This window comes from Anopheles ziemanni, chromosome 2 (genome assembly GCF_943734765.1).
Source record: "Anopheles ziemanni chromosome 2, idAnoZiCoDA_A2_x.2, whole genome shotgun sequence".
Lineage (NCBI taxonomy): Eukaryota > Metazoa > Arthropoda > Insecta > Diptera > Culicidae > Anopheles > Anopheles ziemanni.
In genome coordinates this window covers 48,824,306-48,842,370 of record NC_080705.1, presented here as the reverse complement: position 1 = coordinate 48,842,370, position 18,065 = coordinate 48,824,306, and the positions used below count along the sequence as shown (strand labels likewise).

The following is an 18,065-nucleotide window of genomic DNA, read 5'->3' as shown; positions in this document are numbered from 1 at the left end:
ATGACAGGTGGGATACAGTGAGGCGCCTAAGAGTTTGCGCGAATTGTTGCATGGCAACCGATCATGAGGCACGGGGGTGCAGCCTTCCCCCAACAGTGCAAAGAAAATGGTTGCAGGAGCGCCACAATTCCTTGTTGCATCGAATAATGGCAGGAAAGAGCACTCCAGTAGAGAAAACTTTGATGCACTCCATTCATGTAGAAATGCTGTACCAAATTATACCAGTGACACTACGTCACCGGGATAGGATAGTAAAAACATTTGCCCTAATTGATTCGGGATCCTCGGCGAGTTTGTTGTCGCAGGAAACCCAAGACCTCCTTAACGTCGAAGGTTCGTTGAAGCCACTCACTTTATCGTGGAGGAATGGCGATTTGCAGGAGGAACCGGACAGCGAAGAGGTCTCGATAGAGAATATGGATGCAAAGGGAATCCTGCTAAAGCTCGACGGGATAAGGACGGTGAGTAAAATGAATCTCCCCACCCAGTCAGTTGATGCACGAGAGTTAAAGCGCCATTATCAACACTTAGCTGGAATCGACCTCGAAAGTTATGAAGGCACTCCAACGCTTCTCCTTGGATTGCCCCACGCCCATTTAACGTACGGGAAAAATACTCGGGTTGGACATCCGGGGGAACCGATGTCCACCGAAACTCACTTGAGCTGGGTGGTCATGGGTGGAAAGGGTGGTGCCTCACAGGGGAAGTTGCTTACAATATTTGAAGCAAACGAGGAAGTCGCGGAAATGCAACGTTTGATAAGGAGCTATTTTTCCACCGAAGAGTTCGGGGTAAGGGTAGATTCAAAATTATTGGCATCCCCGGAAATTGAGCGAGCTAAGCTGCTAATGAAAGAAACGCTCGTAAAGGGAAAATACGGATATGAAATTGGTTTATTGTGGAAAAGTGACACTCCTAAGCTACCCAACAGCTATGCCCAAGCGTACAGGAGACTGGAATGCTTTGAACGAAGATTGAAAAGAAACGAAACCCTTCGCTTGTGGTATCACAGTGAGATACGATCCTCTTGCGAAAAGGGATACGCAGGAAGGGTTGAGCGTGGGACAGCATGTATCGAAGGGAGGGTTAATTATATTCCACGTTTTTTGGTCATAAATGAGAATAAGCCGAACCCGAAACCGCGACTCGTATTTGACGAGGCAGCAAAAAATAATGGAATTTCACTTAATTCACAACTATTACCAGGGCCCACGGCTGTAGCGTCGCTCTTTGGCGTTTTGATTAGGTTTAGAGAAGGCAGGATCGGCATCTCAGGGGACATAAAGGAGAGTCATGTACGGAATGCGCACGCCACGGACCAACGCCCCCTAAATACAATAGTCATCATTGGACATACCCAAGTGCCCCGTGGAAGCGTATCCATATTGGCTACGCTGGTCCTGTAGCGGGGTCAATGCTACTAATCATCGTGGACGCATATAGTAAATGGATGTAACTGCCCTCATATACTTTTTTGTTGGTATTATCACCACCAATTTATAATTATTCTACGCCAACTTGCTATCTCTTCATCAACTTGGTGGTATTCTTGGTCCAAGTCCCATTTCCTTCGACCTTGGTACCATTTTGCTCTATGTAGCTCGCTAGCTCGTGTCCAAACTTGTGTTTTGGTCGAATATTGGGTGTTCGTGTACCACTTCGGGTAACACGGACTTTGGTGCAACTTTACCACTTGTCCACTTAATAACTTCTCGGTCGTTCAAGTCTCGGTCTTCATACTTTAAGGGTAGTTAGGTCTCGTTGAGACCTTTCCAACGCTATGCCATTTGACTCGGCCATCCATATCCCGAGTGATTCTTGGTACACCGTACCTTACCCTGTTTTCTACTCATTTGAGTGCAAACCTTGGAACACCCATATGGCCCACTTGGAGACCTGCTTGGCACTTTGGCCCCATATAATGATAAGTGCACCTTGACTAGGGCTACCGACGGTCAGAACATTTCAACTTGCTAGCTCGGGCCCACACTTGTGTTTTTCTCGAATATATGGTTCCACATCATCTACGACCACAACATCAACCATCAAAATTCTGGACGAGTTATTTGCTGCACACGGGATACCAGTTACAATTACCAGATAACGGTCCGCTATTCACAGCAACCGAATTAAAATATTTCCTGCAGAGAAGGGGTGTGAAGTACCATAAACTGTTAGCACCATACCACCCGGCAACCAACGGTCAAGTCGAACGCTATGTACGAACGCAGTTTCCAACATAGTGAAACAGGAGAATCGCCGGCCAAATTGTTCTTGGGTCGAAACATACGGACACAGATAGACCTAGTCAGACCGCAAGATACCAGAAGAAACATTATGGAGAAACAACAATCAGCATTTCAACCATCTTTCCGGACGTTCGTACCTGGACAAACAGTTTACTCGCTATCGGGGAATGCCAAAACAGATAAATGGATTCGTGGCGCAATACTTAAACGCATAGGAGATCTGCACTACAAAATAGAGTACAGGGGAAAGCATTTGAAGCGACACATCGACCAGATACGCTACCATGTTCCAGACAACAAAAACAACCACAACAATGAGATCGTATGTACCCCATCTAGCGTCACCCCTCCTGCATTGACGATAACAGCGGATATGCCGAAAGATGTACAAATATATGATGCCATGGAAAATACCAATAGCCAACTTTATCGTCACGGCCCAACACAACATCCGAAGCTGCGTTAAGGGAAGACACCGCCTCAGACGACTCATTTAATACACCCAGTAGCAGTCCACAACAACAGGAACATCCGTCGCAGCCACCACGGCGTTCAACAAGATTTCGACGAGCTCCTCTTAGAATTTCACCCACATAAAGAAGGCACATCCAGTTTCATCATGAGGGGGAGGAAATGTTATATATGCAACGGCCTGGCAGCACGGACGTTTGACAGCTCGTCTAGATAGAATGGCATTCCGTGCTAAACTATCATCGCGAGTGTTCATTATCAAAAGCATACAATAAAGAGTGGACTACATACAGAACATGCCTCATACTTTATTAAGTAAGCTGAAGGCGAAGGACTCAAAGATAACAGACTGTTCAAGTAAAATCGAGTACAAATGCAGATAAAGAGCAAGACGGAAAACATTTCCAAGAAGTGAAGGATTATAAACCACGTACAAATGTCATGTATAGAAATCATTTTAAGGAATTGATTAGATGGATTCCTGCTATTGTTTTGAAACGTATTAGTCATTATATCAGATTAATATTAATGGAAATGCGAGGGTTGTACACCATTATAAACTACGTCCATATGGGAAATACTATTATGAGAATGATGTGTACAAGGATGTGTTTTGGGAAGAAACGAAGACGTAGTGAGTCGAAGTCTCCTCCAGTAAGGCGATCAGTTAGGTTAGGTGGACTGCCACCAAAAAAATATAGTAAGTAAAACTGTGGACAAGGAATCTCTAGGAATACATTGATTTCAAGGATTAGGGGGGATAATTTATTTATTTATTTGGTCCATCGGACATTATTAGTCTACATAAACACTTATGAACTATATAACAAAACTAGGCAAAACGCGCACGCAGAGAGTCACGGAAAGTTACTTGGGACATTTCACAGCTAAAGAGGTCTGAGTTCTCATTAAAAACTGCAGTCATAGCATTGATTGGTTCTGATTGTCCGAAATTTGTGCGAAAATGCTTTTCCCTTAGAAAATGTCGAGGCCGAAGCATTCTTGATGGCGCTGAAAAATGGATCTCACTCAGTAAGTTAGGCGCATCGATGTGATTATTAATTAGTCCTGCTATGAAGAGGCATTGGGCCGACTTACGGCGTGAAGACAACTGTTGTATGCCGAGCAAAAGACACCTGGCATCGTACGAACGGAGGGTGTCCCCTGCCCTCCAAGGAAGTAGCCTAATGGCATAGCGTGTTGCTTTTCGTTGGATGCTTTCAATCTTTTGGGACCAAATGGTGGCAGAGGGACACCATACAACACTAGCGTATTCTAGTACAGGACGCACAATTGAACAATACAAAGCCTTAATAGTAAGCGGGTCTCGAAATTCCTTAGTCAAACGAAAAATTAAACCTAATAGCTGATTGCCCTTACTCAAAACATTCTCCATGTGCGGCCTAAAGCTGAGACGCTTGTCAAGTAACACACCAAGATCACAGATTGTTTCCGAGCGTTCCAACACGCAATTGTGCACATGGTAGTCACACAAGACTTGGACCCTAGATCTCACGAACGACAGAACTCGACACTTATCGATGGACAGGGAGGACTTTACGGGCTGGGTCGTCCGGTGCCATTCTCATGACATGACCAGCCCACCGGAGCCTGGCGAGTCTAATTCGCTGTACGACAGTAAGGTCGCCGTACAGCTCGTAGAGCTCGTCGTTATAACGGCTCCTCCATTGGCTTACTTTGCCAGCAGGATATTGTGGGATACGGTGTCAAAGGCAGTCTTGATGTCCAAATATATTGCGTCAACCTGGGTGCCGGAATCCAGACTACGCTTACAATTGCTGACGAACTCGGTGAGATTTGTAGTTGTCGACCGCCTTGGAACGAACCCATGTTAAGATGGACTGATATAACTAGAAGAAGCTCTCATAATGGCGTCGTATACCAGAAGTTCGAATACCTTCGATAAGGCACAGAGCGACGTAACAACACGGTAATTGGCCGCACAAGAGCTGTCTCCTTTTTTGTGAATGGGCGTCATCCAGGCTGATTTCCAATCGTTGAGAAAAATTGCAGTTTGAAGGGACGCATTAAATATGTTCGCCAGTGTGGCCGACGGAAAGCTCCTACGTAAGCTAAGCGGAGCTTGCGTAGGAAGCTTTATTAGGCTAAGGTAAATATAGGATAAGGTTGATATAGACTATAATGATAAGGAAGGATAGAATAGGATAGATAGGGATTAGGACCGCGCCAATAAGGATAGATAGGGACTAGGGCAAATCGGAACAAAGAAGCTAGCTAGGGCAGGTAGGGAGATAGGTAGGGCAATTAGGATAGGAACGCATTAGTTTGTAATTTCGGCTTAAGTTCCGTAAGATAGTATTTCCCTCCGAGTGTCATATTTTTTTCCTTAAGATAGTATCTCCCTCCGCGTGTAATATTTTCTTCCGCACACAAGCTCTGCTGCTTCCGTATTCCGTAGCTACAAGGGTAGCTGTATTTAGTAGAGAAAATTGTGTAAGTAGGGTAGATTTAAGTAGCGCTAGCGGAGCATATCCTTATTCAATATGCTCCGCATTCTATTCAATAAAAACCAGAATTCTTAGCTACAATCGACTGGTGTCCCAACTTAGTCTCACCCCTTTGCTTCCTCGTCGGAGTTGCGACTCCGGGCTTGGAGAAAACCGTGCAGGATCATTGCCTGGCGTTTTCAGCCAGTATAGGGGCAATGACGTCAAAACTAGTGTTGGAAAAAATTCGGAAAAAAGGAACGGAACGGAACGCGTTTTTTTTTTCAGGAAGGAACGAACCGTGAACCTGGAATGCAAAAGAACCTGTTTTTTGATACAGTAACGTTAACTTTAGACAAAATTGTATATTATTATTATTATTATTTTTATTATCAAATTGTTAGCCAAGAGGCTATACAAAGTCCAAACTTAAAAACGTAACAGAGGGATAAACACAGAACTAGGGGAGTTACAACGGGTACAGGATAGGGGCAACGAAAAAAGATTAGGAAACGGTGGACAGGAGACGAGAACGGAAACTGACGTACAAGGACGTGTGGTGGTCAAACAGGTGACCGACGGCGTTAAAGTCGGACAATGCACGTAGCCATGGGTCATTCTGGGCAAACAGAGTCCGGCGTGTAGGAATATGAAGAGGAGGACGGACTCGCAACCTGTAGGACGGGACGTAGAAAGGAATGGCTGCGAGAAGGCCAGGAGAGTCTATATGGCCATGCAGGATGTTAGCGATCAGCAACGAGCGAGCGTTGCTGTGGCGATCCTTGACGCTAACCAGCACCAGCAAACGGCACCGGACCGGGTAGAGAGGCAAGGTAGCAGAGGGGTCATTCAGGAATCGCTAGACGGCAAGACGCGTGAATTTCCTCTGCACACCCTCCAACCTATCCATCGCTGTGACGCCCGCGGGTGTCCAGACAACATGATGGGTCGAACCCAGCAGCAGTACAACGCCTTCAGGCATAGGGGGTCGCGAATTTCTGATGACATGCGGGCGATGAGTCCCAGCAGCCTGTTTGCCCGTTCGACGACTGAGTCCAGGTGCGACCTGAATGTCAGCCTATCGTCCAGCCACACCCCCAGATCCTTGACTACGGTCACACGGGCTCAGGCCACTGAGATGATAGTTGTGCACCAGTTTGTCGGGAGAGCGACCAAACGAGATGACACAACACTTCGCCACGCATAGCACCAGACCGTTGGCGATGCACCAAGCTGAGAAGGAATCTGCAAAGGTTTGCAGAGAGAGGGGATCACTGGACAAGGACACAGGAAGATAAAACTTGACATCGTCGGCGTACATCAAACAGCCCTCTGGTGGGAGGGCGCAGACACAATCCGAGATGAAAAGAGTGAAAAGGATTGGACTCAGGACGCTCCCCTGAGGTACAACGGATAGGCCAATGAACGGGTACAGGTCTTGCAACAAAGACAAGAGGTTAGTAACGGTGGAGCGTCTAGGCATGAAACAGTGCTGGGCGGATGGGATGATAGGCTGAACACAAGGAAGGATGGCTGAGTGGATAATGGACTCGAGGACTTTAGAGAAAGCACAAAGGAGGGAAATGCCTCGGTAGTTAGGGATGGACGTACGACATCCTCCCTTATGCCTAGGAACCAACCAAGCAGACGCCCACATGGTGGGAAAACTCCCATCCCTGATCGACCGAGTGAAGAGCTGAGCAAGGACGGAGGCGAACGCTTCCTTGGCCTGGATCAGCACCGAGGAAGGGATGCCGTCGGGACCACGGGAATAGGAACATTTCAGCTGGTTAAGGGAAGCGATCACCGAGGGTACATCAATGGCCACGGTGTCGACATTGACTCCATCACACGGTACATTCGCCACCCCTGACGAGAGGGACGCCGTAGCGCTGGGTCGACAAATAGCCCAGCAAAACGTTCAGCAAACAGGTTACTGATCGCTTGGGGAGAGGAAGCCGAGCGGTTGCCCGAGGACATGGTGGAGGGGATACGGGATCGGCCTCTGCGCTGGTTAACAAACCGCCAGAACGACCGAGGATTGGAGTACAGCCTCCCCTGAATACGCCAGACATGGGTCCTGAGTCGTACCCGGTTGTAGCTGCGATAGGCGGACGCTGCGTACTTAAATACCCGCAAATGGTACTGGGACCGAGAGACAGGGTACGCTCGCAGCGCCCGCTTGAATCCGGCCTTAAGCGCACGGAGGTGACCGTCTGACCACAACGGGTGGGGAGGGGGATGATGGGCGGGACAGCAGGAGACTAGGAAAGACGAGATCACAGAAGTGAAATTTGCAGCAGCGTCGTCAACGGAGAAGTCCGACTCCAGGAAGCTCCAGTCATGCTCTGAGATGAGGCGGGCGAGTTTAGCTCGATCAAGCTTGCGATAATCCAATGCCGGCAATCCTGGGGATGGGGCGGGGTGCCTGATGGGCTCGGACGAAGATGAGTCAACCGCAAGACACATTTCCAGTGCAGGGTGATGAACATCTTCGGGTAGCAGTTGCAGAGCCGCGTGATAGATGGCGCCAGATACCTCGGTGGCCGGGGTGTTGCCCAGGATCAGGTCAAGTTGTCGTCCGTTAGTGTTGATTCCGTCGATGAACGCAACGTCGCTCTGGGCGAAACAGGACGGACGAAAGAACGGCGGCACGGCAGGGTCAGGACCCCAGACGATGGATGGCAGGTTAAAATCACCGGCACGAGAGCGAGTACTATTTGCGCTGCTGCGGTCACATCGGAATACAACGAAGGCATCGTCAAATAGTAGTGAGGATGTGATGGTGTCGTCTAGCCAAGTCTCAGTAAGAATGATCACATCGTTGTCCGAAGAGGAAACGGCCAGGCGAAAGGAGTCGAGTTTGGTCCGGAGGCCACGCACGTTCTGATAGAAGCAGTTCAGCTCCGAGCCCGTCCGTGCATCATTCGGGCCAGCATTAGGTACGAAACGGTTGGCTCAGTACTTCAGTATTCTGACTATGAGTCAGCATTCTTTGTCTCTTGCTGGACGGAGCGGCGGGCTGCAGAGGGGACCGTTTCGGAGTGGTGACGAAGCCCAGCACAGTGGGTGCAGATGTGTGTGGTGTCGACGGTGAGCGTGAGCCTGTGTGTATAAGTGTGCGGTTGTGGCTGGACATTTCGTTGTGGGTGGTATCAGTGAGAGGCTGTTGCGGTGACTCGAATAAGTCCGGAGCACGAGTGTCCCGGAGGGGAGCAATGACAAACTCTCTCACCCGCACACCTACTGGCCAGGAATCCGGATGGAGGTCTTCTCACGGCAGGATTCGGGGATGCGCACCTTAAACGAAAGGGTACGTCGCGACGCTGGGCTAATACCTCTGCTCGGGAGAGAGAAGGCAAGAACGTCCTCCGTGACATGTCGACGACTCACGGATGCAGTCACTTGGTCGGCTGTGACGTGATTTGCGAGTCCCATGAGGTGCAGCCAAAACCGTGGAGGAACGCGTCCCTGTGCGGGTACTAAGTTCGGCGATGCGGTGCTCGAGCCCGTGATCGCCTCGTACGCCGGTGCATTAGAACGGCGTGCAACCGCGGTATAGGAGGCAGGCCGGAGGGACCGTGGTGCTGGTGAACTGTGGATCGGTGCGGTGTTGGCAGAATGAGATGTGCTCGCCTTCATCAGTGAATGCATCTCACTAGTGAGCGGCGGAATTATAGCATCCTTAAGCGAGTTGACTAGTGCGCCAAGCGCCGACTGGAAACCCGGTTGCAATCCAATGTTCTTTAGGGCCTTGCAACGGGAGTTAGAGAGGGCCTTCGTGCAACCGGGGCAGCTCCAATGCAGACAAGAGTGTAGCTTGATGTCCGCCAGGATGGAGTCCGGAATCTTAGTGCAGGCATCATGAAACCAAGCCTCACAGATGGAGGACTGCGTCGTATCCGAGCCCAGGGCGAGATCGTTCGCACAACCAAAACAAACAGCCGCGATTGCTCCAACGAGGCGCGGGAAAAATGATGAAATAGGGCAGCAGCTCGGAATGCACAGGAAAACGATGAAAAACGGACCGCGATAACACGACACACGAACAGTAATGTGGGGCGATAGGACACATTGATGATCCGTTCATTGGTGAAAAAAGTGGTCAAGCGTGGTTTGGTGTAAAATAGGAGTAATTGGGCGGCTATTATTGTGATTCAAGTTGTAACTGGGCGGCAGTCCTTCAACTAACGTCATGCTGGCCGTATCCATCGTCCCGTTGAGTATGGTGGAAGCAGTGCGCGTTGGCGGTAGTGCCGGTGTATGTGTGTTGCCAGCTATTGTGGAACGGACTGGAGTGGTATTGGACGACGATGTGCGGCGGTGAACGTGCGTATCCCGACGATGCGAGATGAACTCACGAACGCCAACACCTGCGGGCCAGGTGGCAGCAGTGAGAGCCTTCATACGGTGGGTCTCAGGGATTCTCACCTTAAAGGAGATGAAGTTCATCCTATCGGCACGAACTCCCTTCCTCAACAAGCAAAATGCAATGACGTCATCAGTCTCGAGACGGCGCTTGACGGAGGCAATAACATCAGCTACGGTCACATCTGATGAAAGATTGGACATACGGATCCAAATTCGGGATGTGCGGGAAGCAGGTCCGGCTGCCCTTAGCGGCGAAGAGCTAGTATCAGTACCAGTAATTTCCTGCAGTATACGTGAGGAAGATGAATTAACGACCGCATGATTTGTCCCAGTCATGGGCACGTCGTTGCTCTGGCTGTCGTTGGTGGTGTTGACAACAGCACCCGCCGATTCAATCTCCTCCGTAACGCGCCTTCGCTTGCCTGCCGGGACAAACTCCAAAACAGGACGGCGGGATCCGACCACTTTCGGTGTAGATGCTAACTTCAATGCAGCGAAACCATTACGTACTTCGGCAGCAAGTGGCTCAAGAAGTGTCCTGATCGTTGGCGCTTTCGATGCTAGGGTGGTCTGAATGCTGATCTGCTGGTTCAATTCCTTCACGGCACGATTGCGCGGATTTTTAAGAACGTTTGTGCAACCAGCATGTCTCCAGTGCATGTCGACGTGGGTCTTGATCGCATCGATCAACGCTTCAGGAAACTTGCAGCAGGCGCGATGGTAAGAATCGGACTTCCTCAAGAATGTACAGGTAATTATATTATCCGCGGCATCAAGCGTCATAGCACACGAACGACAAACATCGGCCATTGCGAATTTGTGTGGGAGTGCAACCGGCACAAGCGGGTCCCAATGCAGACGAAAAATTTGGGCTATTGAGTGGAAGCAGGCGCGAAACTTCAGCGGCACAGTGACGAAGAGTGTGTTAGCACAATGCAGGAAACAATCCACAAAAAATGAATGGCAAAAAACAAAGAAAAACTTAAAATTTCACAGTTGTACGGTGAGCAAACAACAGCGTTAGTGGGTTGCGAGGGCTCATCACCTCGACGGCGTGGGTTCGAATCTCAACCGAGACCGGACCCTCCCCTGTACGAGAGGACTCTATCCACGTACAACAGGGAAACAAGTCTCGTAAGCCCTTAACGGGCAGGCATGACCAAGAGGTCGTTACGCCACGAAGAAGAAGTATAAACCTTTTTTGATGAATGTACCTTGACATCTGGTACTGTCACTTTCGTTACAGTAGTGGTCAGCGATGCATACATACTTGGGCTGATGTTTATTTTCATTAGAACCGTGTATGAGCCATAAATTAGAATAATGTTAATGAAAACACTTAAATTCCAACGATTAATTATTGTTCTTTGTAAAAACTACCGAAAACTGTAGATAATGTTTGTTTTGTGCAACAAAAATACATATTTTGTGCATTTTTGCTATGTTTTGTTCTTATGTGAAGCAGTGTAGAATGCGTACGTGTTTGTTTTGTTTGTATAAGTAAAACTGAGTTTCAATTGTAAAATTTAGATGATTTTATCTCAAAAAAGTGATCAAACGAATCTTAAACAACATCTGCAGTGCTTAAACTATATGCGTGGAAAGTTTCAGAAACGACGGTTCAGTATTGGTCGAGTTTTTAGTGTACACAAAACTCCATACATGAAAACAAACAACATTGAAACAAGTTAAACACATTTGTGGTTGGTTCGGGTAACTTGCACAATAGGTGGTAACTTTTTTTAAATCAGCGCGAGCCTTCGATCGGTCCATGCTGTTACTTCGTGAAGCCTAGCATCGTTGACATGCGCGTCTCATGTTTTTCCCCAGATTATTCGGGCGGCTTTTGATTGCATGTTTATTTTGCAATTTTAAAACATTCACGGTTGGTAATCCTAATAAGGGGTACTAGAGCTAGTACCACCAAAGTTCTTATTGGTTGGCACCATGATAGGTGCGTGTTTTGAAGATAATAATCTAAAGGGGACGGGAAACGAAGCGTAATCGCTAGCGTAATCGTGTTATTCTGCTGGTCCATCTGTCAAAAAGAATTTTGGCTCACCTACCCTATAATCGCATGCGTAATCTTGTCAGTACGTAAACAAACGAATCAATAGTTCATTCATCGTAATTATTTATCAAATTTATATGATTATTTAGCGCAGTTTTTGTATTTTTAAGAATAAACAACAAAATAATAGCAGTAGCTTCAAGAAATGTTGCCATTTTTACCAAATTGCAAAACATAAACAAAGCAAAGATGACGCTTGGCCTGAATATCGACGATACACGAGAGACCAGCGATTACGCTTCGTTTACCGTGCCCTTAACATCTTGTGTGTCTTTCCATTTCAATACAACGATTCCATTATCATCCTCTTTGGAAACCATTTCTATTTTTTAAAGTTTGCAGTTCAAAACATCTTTTGGGAAAAGTTTCTTATTGTGTCGAAGAGTTTCAACTATATGGATCTTTCGGTTTGGACAAGACTTCGCTAATTCATAACTTGTATAAAAGTTATCAACGATTATGCAACATTCCTGTACGATCCATCCCATCAGTTCCATGATAGTGGTGGCATGGTATTTGTCGACGAGGTTGGGTTCAACGTCAGCATGCGTACGTCATTGGGACGATCAGCCAAAGGAATTCCTGCAACAGTTGTGGGTCCAACCATTCGGTCACGTAATATTTCCATTATTTGTGCAATGAATAACAGTGGGATTTTGCACTACTAGATTACACTACACACTCGATACACTACCAGGCAATAAATCGTTTAACTTTCGAAGACTTAATTTTGGAACTGAAACAAAAACTGAGGTTCCATGATATTAGTCAGTCTGCCATTGTCATGGATAATGTCCGTTTCCATAAATGTGTTAGTTACGCTATTAGGGATGGACAAAACCAAACTGTTTATTTACCACCATATTCGCCCTTCTTGAATCCCATTGAAAACTTATTTAGTAAGTGTAAAAATTCGGCAAGGTGGGCTAATCCCCAAAACGAAACTGAATTATTGAAGACTATGCAGAATGGAGCAGAAACCGTAACAGCAGCAGACTACGAAGGATACATTTGAAACACGTGGAGCTATGCATCTCGCTGCTTAAGAGATGAAGAAATTCTCGATTGAATTGAATTTCGATAATGAGATAATTTTTTTCTTATGATTCCTATCACGTATATTAGTAAAACACAACGAAGTTCCTCCGCAAAGCACAAACGAAGGCTGTAAAATACATATGTAAGAACTAACTGAAGTGAAGGATACTCAAACAATTCCTTATATATTTAATAGTTATATAATAAATAGAATTTTTTTTATGTAGCACGACATCCCCAAGTGGGACAAGGCCTCTCTCCAAGAAGAGTTTTCCGTGACCGAAAGAAGGATCGGCGTGGTGTTTCCTCGCGCTGCCGCTGCGCCATGGGCACCCCCAAATATATAAAAATAATAAACATATGGAAATACTATATATAATAGTTTATGTTTTTACATACGTTTAAAGTTTACATTAGTTTAAAGCTGTATATACGTTCCTGTTACCATTAGTTTAAAGCTGCATATATGTTCCTTATTCCTATGCACTAACGAGAACCGTTATGAATAAAAAGCAAATACGTTGTTGGGATGTTTTCGACAGGCCCAGGGCACAGGGTTCTGAAACTAGTTTAGTTTTTGAATATATTTTTCTTTTTCATTATTCCTCCCTTATTACTCCTTGTTGGCAAACAAAGTTTACATTTTCCCCCGCAGACCAGTGAATCCATCGGGTCGCTTGCCTTCTGTTTACGTAACTAGTTTAGTTTTTGAATATATTTTTCCTTTTCCTTATTCCTCCCTTATTACTCCTTGTTGGCAAACAAAGTTTACATTTTCCCCCGCAGACCAGTGAATCCATCGGGTCGCTTGCCTTCTGTTTACGTGATCGCTCGCATGAGCTCTTACAGTTTCCTAACCTTCACATCTAATACCGCCAGTTTTGTCGCTGGTCTTTCTAATTGTTGGAGGCTGGAGCAGTGTACCGCCAGGTATAAATGCATGCCGATCATACGTCATCAGCGAGATGACGCGAGCTGGAGACAGCGTGGTCGTTCGGCCCTTTTGACCAGCGACACTCAAGGCGAACGCACGTACCTCTCCGCAGCCACCACTACCATAAGTATAAGCTAACGTTAATTATAATAAAGTACACCCACATAGAAGCACAACATTTTGGCGACGAGGATGGACGAAGAGTTTAAAAAACTTTTCGCGGAATTTATGTCCAAATTCTCCACAACGGATAAGACATCGACAACGGATACGCGTATTGAAACGTTGCTAAGGTCCATGACCGACTTCAATCCTACGCAGGACAAAAGCTACACTTTCGATATGTGGTACAGTCGATACGAGGACATATTCACAGTGGACGCTGCAAATCTCGATAACGCTGCAAAAACACGTTTATTACTGCGAAAACTGGGTAATGACGCTTTTCAGCAGTATTCAAATTATATTTTGCCGCTAGCGACACGAGACGTAAACTTCGAAGACACAGTATCGAAATTGAGAAAGCTTTTCGGTTCTCAAATTTCACTGTTCTCGAAACGTTACAACTGTCTCGCAATGAGAAAACGTGCTACGCAAGATTATACTGATTACGCAGGGTTAGTTAATCGGCAATGTGAAGAATTTGGCATCGGGAGTTGTTCAGTGGACGAGTTTAAGTGCCTTATTTTTGTGTGCGGTCTACACGAAGCTCAAGACGCCGAAATAAGAAAAGCATTGCTCGCAAAGCTCGAAGCAAACAAAACAACCACTTTAGAACAACTCATAACCGAGTGCGGTCGAATAACAAATCTGCGACGTGATGTGGAATTAGTGGAAAAAAAATCAAGTGATGCTGCAGTGCACGTGGTTCAGCAACCGCGCTTCACAAAGAAAAAAACCGAAGCACCAAGAGGAGCGTTCTCGCCGTCGCAAATCGAACAAAAGGGCTCTACGCATCGAAAACCTAGAACGCCGTGTTGGAAGTGTGGAAAGTTACACTTTGTTCGAGACTGTCCCTATCTCGATCACCGATGCAAAGAGTGCGATGGCATCGGACACAAAGAAGGGTTTTGTCAATGTGTGAAATCAAACCCAGGCAAACGTAGAAAAGGGAAGGCATCGAATATCAATACGATCCGCACGGTTAATCACATCAATGCGCAAAGCAGGCGTAAATTTATCAGTGTAATGATAAATAACGTGAAAGTGAAGCTCCAGCTAGATTGTGCTTCTGACATCTCCATCATCACGGAAGACAATTGGAAACGGATTGGAAGTCCACCTACAAAACAACCGTCAGTTAAAGCTCGGACCGCTTCAGGACAGCCGCTTCCACTTCACGCGCAAATTGACTGTGACGTCATCCTCAACGGAACCGAGCGTAGATGCACATTATTTATCACAAAAGTTGACAACCTCAATCTTTTTGGGTTGGATCTTTTAGAATCGTTCAACTTATGGCAAATGCCGCTAGAAACTGTGTGTAAAAGTGTGAGCGCAACCAGCGAAGCTCAGGAGCTGCAAACAAAGTATCCATCTCTCTTCGCAAACACACTCGGTTGCTGCACCAAAGCTGAAGCAAAGCTTTATTTGAAGGAAAATGTTCAGCCAATTTATCGCACTAAAAGACCAGTTCCATTTGCCGCTCTACAGGAAATTGAGGCAGAGTTAAATCGATTAGAGAATATGGGTGTCATATCTACAGTAGAATTTTCGGAATGGGCAGCACCAATATTAGCCGTTCGAAAGAAAGCAATCAACGGCCAGCCTTCGAAAATTCGTGTGTGCGCAGATTATTCCACTGGCCTGAACAATAGCATTGAGATGAATCAACATCCGCTACCATTGCCGGAAGAAATCTTCGCCAAACTCTCAGGCAGTACTATGTTCTCACACATCGATCTCTCTGATGCTTACTTGCAGGTTCCCGTAGAAGAAACATCAAAAAAACTGCTCACGGTAAACACCCATCGTGGTCTCTACGTGTTTAACCGATTACCACCGGGCATTAAATCAGCTCCCGGCACATTCAAAAAAATAGTGGATTCGATGATAGCCGGACTGGAAGGTGTGGAAACTTATCTCGATGATGTTCTGGTGCATGGCAGAACTGTCGAAGAACATCAATCCAGATTATATAAAACGCTCAACCGCATCCAAGAGTGGGGATTCACACTAAGATTCAACAAATGCTCATTTTTCGCGTCAGAAATTCGTTATCTCGGGTTCATTGTAAACCACAAAGGAATTCGCCCAGATCCAACGAAAACAGAGGCTATTTGCAACTTAACACCTCCTCAAGATCTAACAACGTTACGATCATTTCTAGGCGCTATTAATTTTTATGGAAAATTCGTTAGCAGCATGCATCAACTAAGACGTCCGCTAGATGCACTTCTGAAGAAGGATTCAAAATGGAATTGGAATAAGGATTGCCAAGAATCATTTGATCAGTTCAAAGCCTTGCTTCGCTCAGACCTGTTGTTGGCTCACTATGACCCCAGTTTGGAGACAATAGTTGCTGCCGATGCATCCAGTCATGGAATAGGAGCGTGTCTCATGCATCGTTTTCCGGATGGTTCCATAAAGGCGGTGTGCCATGCTTCTAGAACATTGACGTCTGCAGAACAACGCTATGGACAAGAAGAAGAAGACTACGTCATAGCAGCAGTGCAATTAGAGGAAGAAATTTTTGCAAACGTGTCAGCAGTTTTCACAGCACTACCAGTGCTCAGCTTCAAAGATATTCAAGCAGCCACATCTAAGGACACGCTACTACAGGAAGTAATTCAATATGAGAGAACTGGTTGGCCGAATAACGCAAAAAAAGTGAGTCCAGAGCTCCGTCCTTTCTACGATCGTAACGAAGGATTTTCAATTGTGAAAGAGTGTCTCATGCTAGGTGATCGCATAGTGATTCCAAAACAATACCAAGCTGCAGTGCTCAAGGAACTACACAAAGGACATCCTGGTCAGGAACGAATGAAATCAATAATGAGGAGTTATGTATACTGGCCTGGAATAGATCGAGACGTCGTAAATTTTGTGTCAGCGTGCAAGGAATGCGCAGCAGTAGCGAAGGCACCATCGAAATCGCTTCTATCATCGTGGCCGCTACCCAGCAACCCTTGGCAACGCATACATCTAGACTACGCGGGTCCTTTCGAAGGTTCATATTTTCTTGTAATCATCCGCACGTCATCTATCTCAACGATATCGACACTGGATTTGCTGCATGAAACATTCGCGCGATTTGGATTACCAGAAACCATTGTATCTGACAATGGTACACAATTCTCGAGTGCTGAATTCAAGGAATTTTGCGATTCTTTCGGAATAATTCACTTGAGAACCACCCCATATCATCCTCAGTCCAACGGACAAGCGGAACGCTTCGTGGACACACTCAAGAGAGGGTTAAGGAAAATTTTGCCAGAAACTAAGTCTGTATCTAGAGCACTACAAACCTTTTTGTCTGTTTACAGATCAACGCCAAACAAATCAGCTCCAAACGGACTCTCACCTGCAGAAATTTTATTGGGGAGGAGGCATAGGACAACCCTGGACTTGCTCAAACCTTCTACACAGACGACATGCGAACAAAAAAGAAACCGCCGTATGGAAGATCAATTCAATAGGCATCACGGCGCTAAAAAGAGAGTTTTTGAGAAGAATCAGAAAGTCTACGCAAGTACTTTCAAGACAGGAAAACTATCGTGGTTAGCAGGTGTTGTGATTGAGCGAGTAGGAAACGTATTATATAATGTACTACTAGACGGAGGAAAACTCATTAGGGCTCACACTAACCAACTACGTACTCGCGGCGATTTAAGGGAAATTACTAACAATAGGGATTCATCAGATCAGGATCTTACATGGTATACGCTCGTAGAACAGTTTCAATCAAACGAGGATACTCCAACGAGACCTAGTCAACTAGCTTTTCCCTCTCAAAACAATGACCCAGTAGATACGCCAGTTCAAGAGTCTGATCAAGCACAACCAGCGGCTCCACGTCGTTCCAGCCGTAACCGTTCCGCTCCAAACCGATATGGACAACAGTCTTCATAGGGGGGAGATGTTGGAGGCTGGAGCAGTGTACCGCCAGGTATAAATGCATGCCGATCATACGTCATCAGCGAGATGACGCGAGCTGGAGACAGCGTGGTCGTTCGGCCCTTTTGACCAGCGACACTCAAGGCGAACGCACGTACCTCTCCGCAGCCACCACTACCATAAGTATAAGCTAACGTTAATTATAATAAAGTACACCCACATAGAAGCACAACACTAATAATCTGTTTGCGGTTTTCACAGTAACCCGCCGAACCTGTCCGTCGCTAGCCTTCACTACTTTTATCACTCTCCCCATCGGCCACGTGTTTCTAGGTAGGTCCACGTCAACGATCAGCACGATGTCTCCAACCTCAATCGGTCGCACCAGTGCGAACCATGTGGTTCTA

General features: G+C 46.3%; 1 protein-coding gene across 1 annotated transcript; it reads left to right on the top strand.

Annotated features, from left to right (window-relative positions):
• The first annotated feature begins 203 nt into the window (after positions 1–203).
• Positions 204–1,221, top strand: LOC131293724 (uncharacterized). Its single transcript, XM_058321793.1, has 3 exons — positions 204–791; positions 1,038–1,160; positions 1,207–1,221. Exons 1-3 carry the CDS (start codon positions 204–206, stop codon positions 1,219–1,221), a joined length of 726 nt encoding a protein of 241 aa, XP_058177776.1.
• Positions 1,222–18,065: the final 16,844 nt, after the last annotated feature.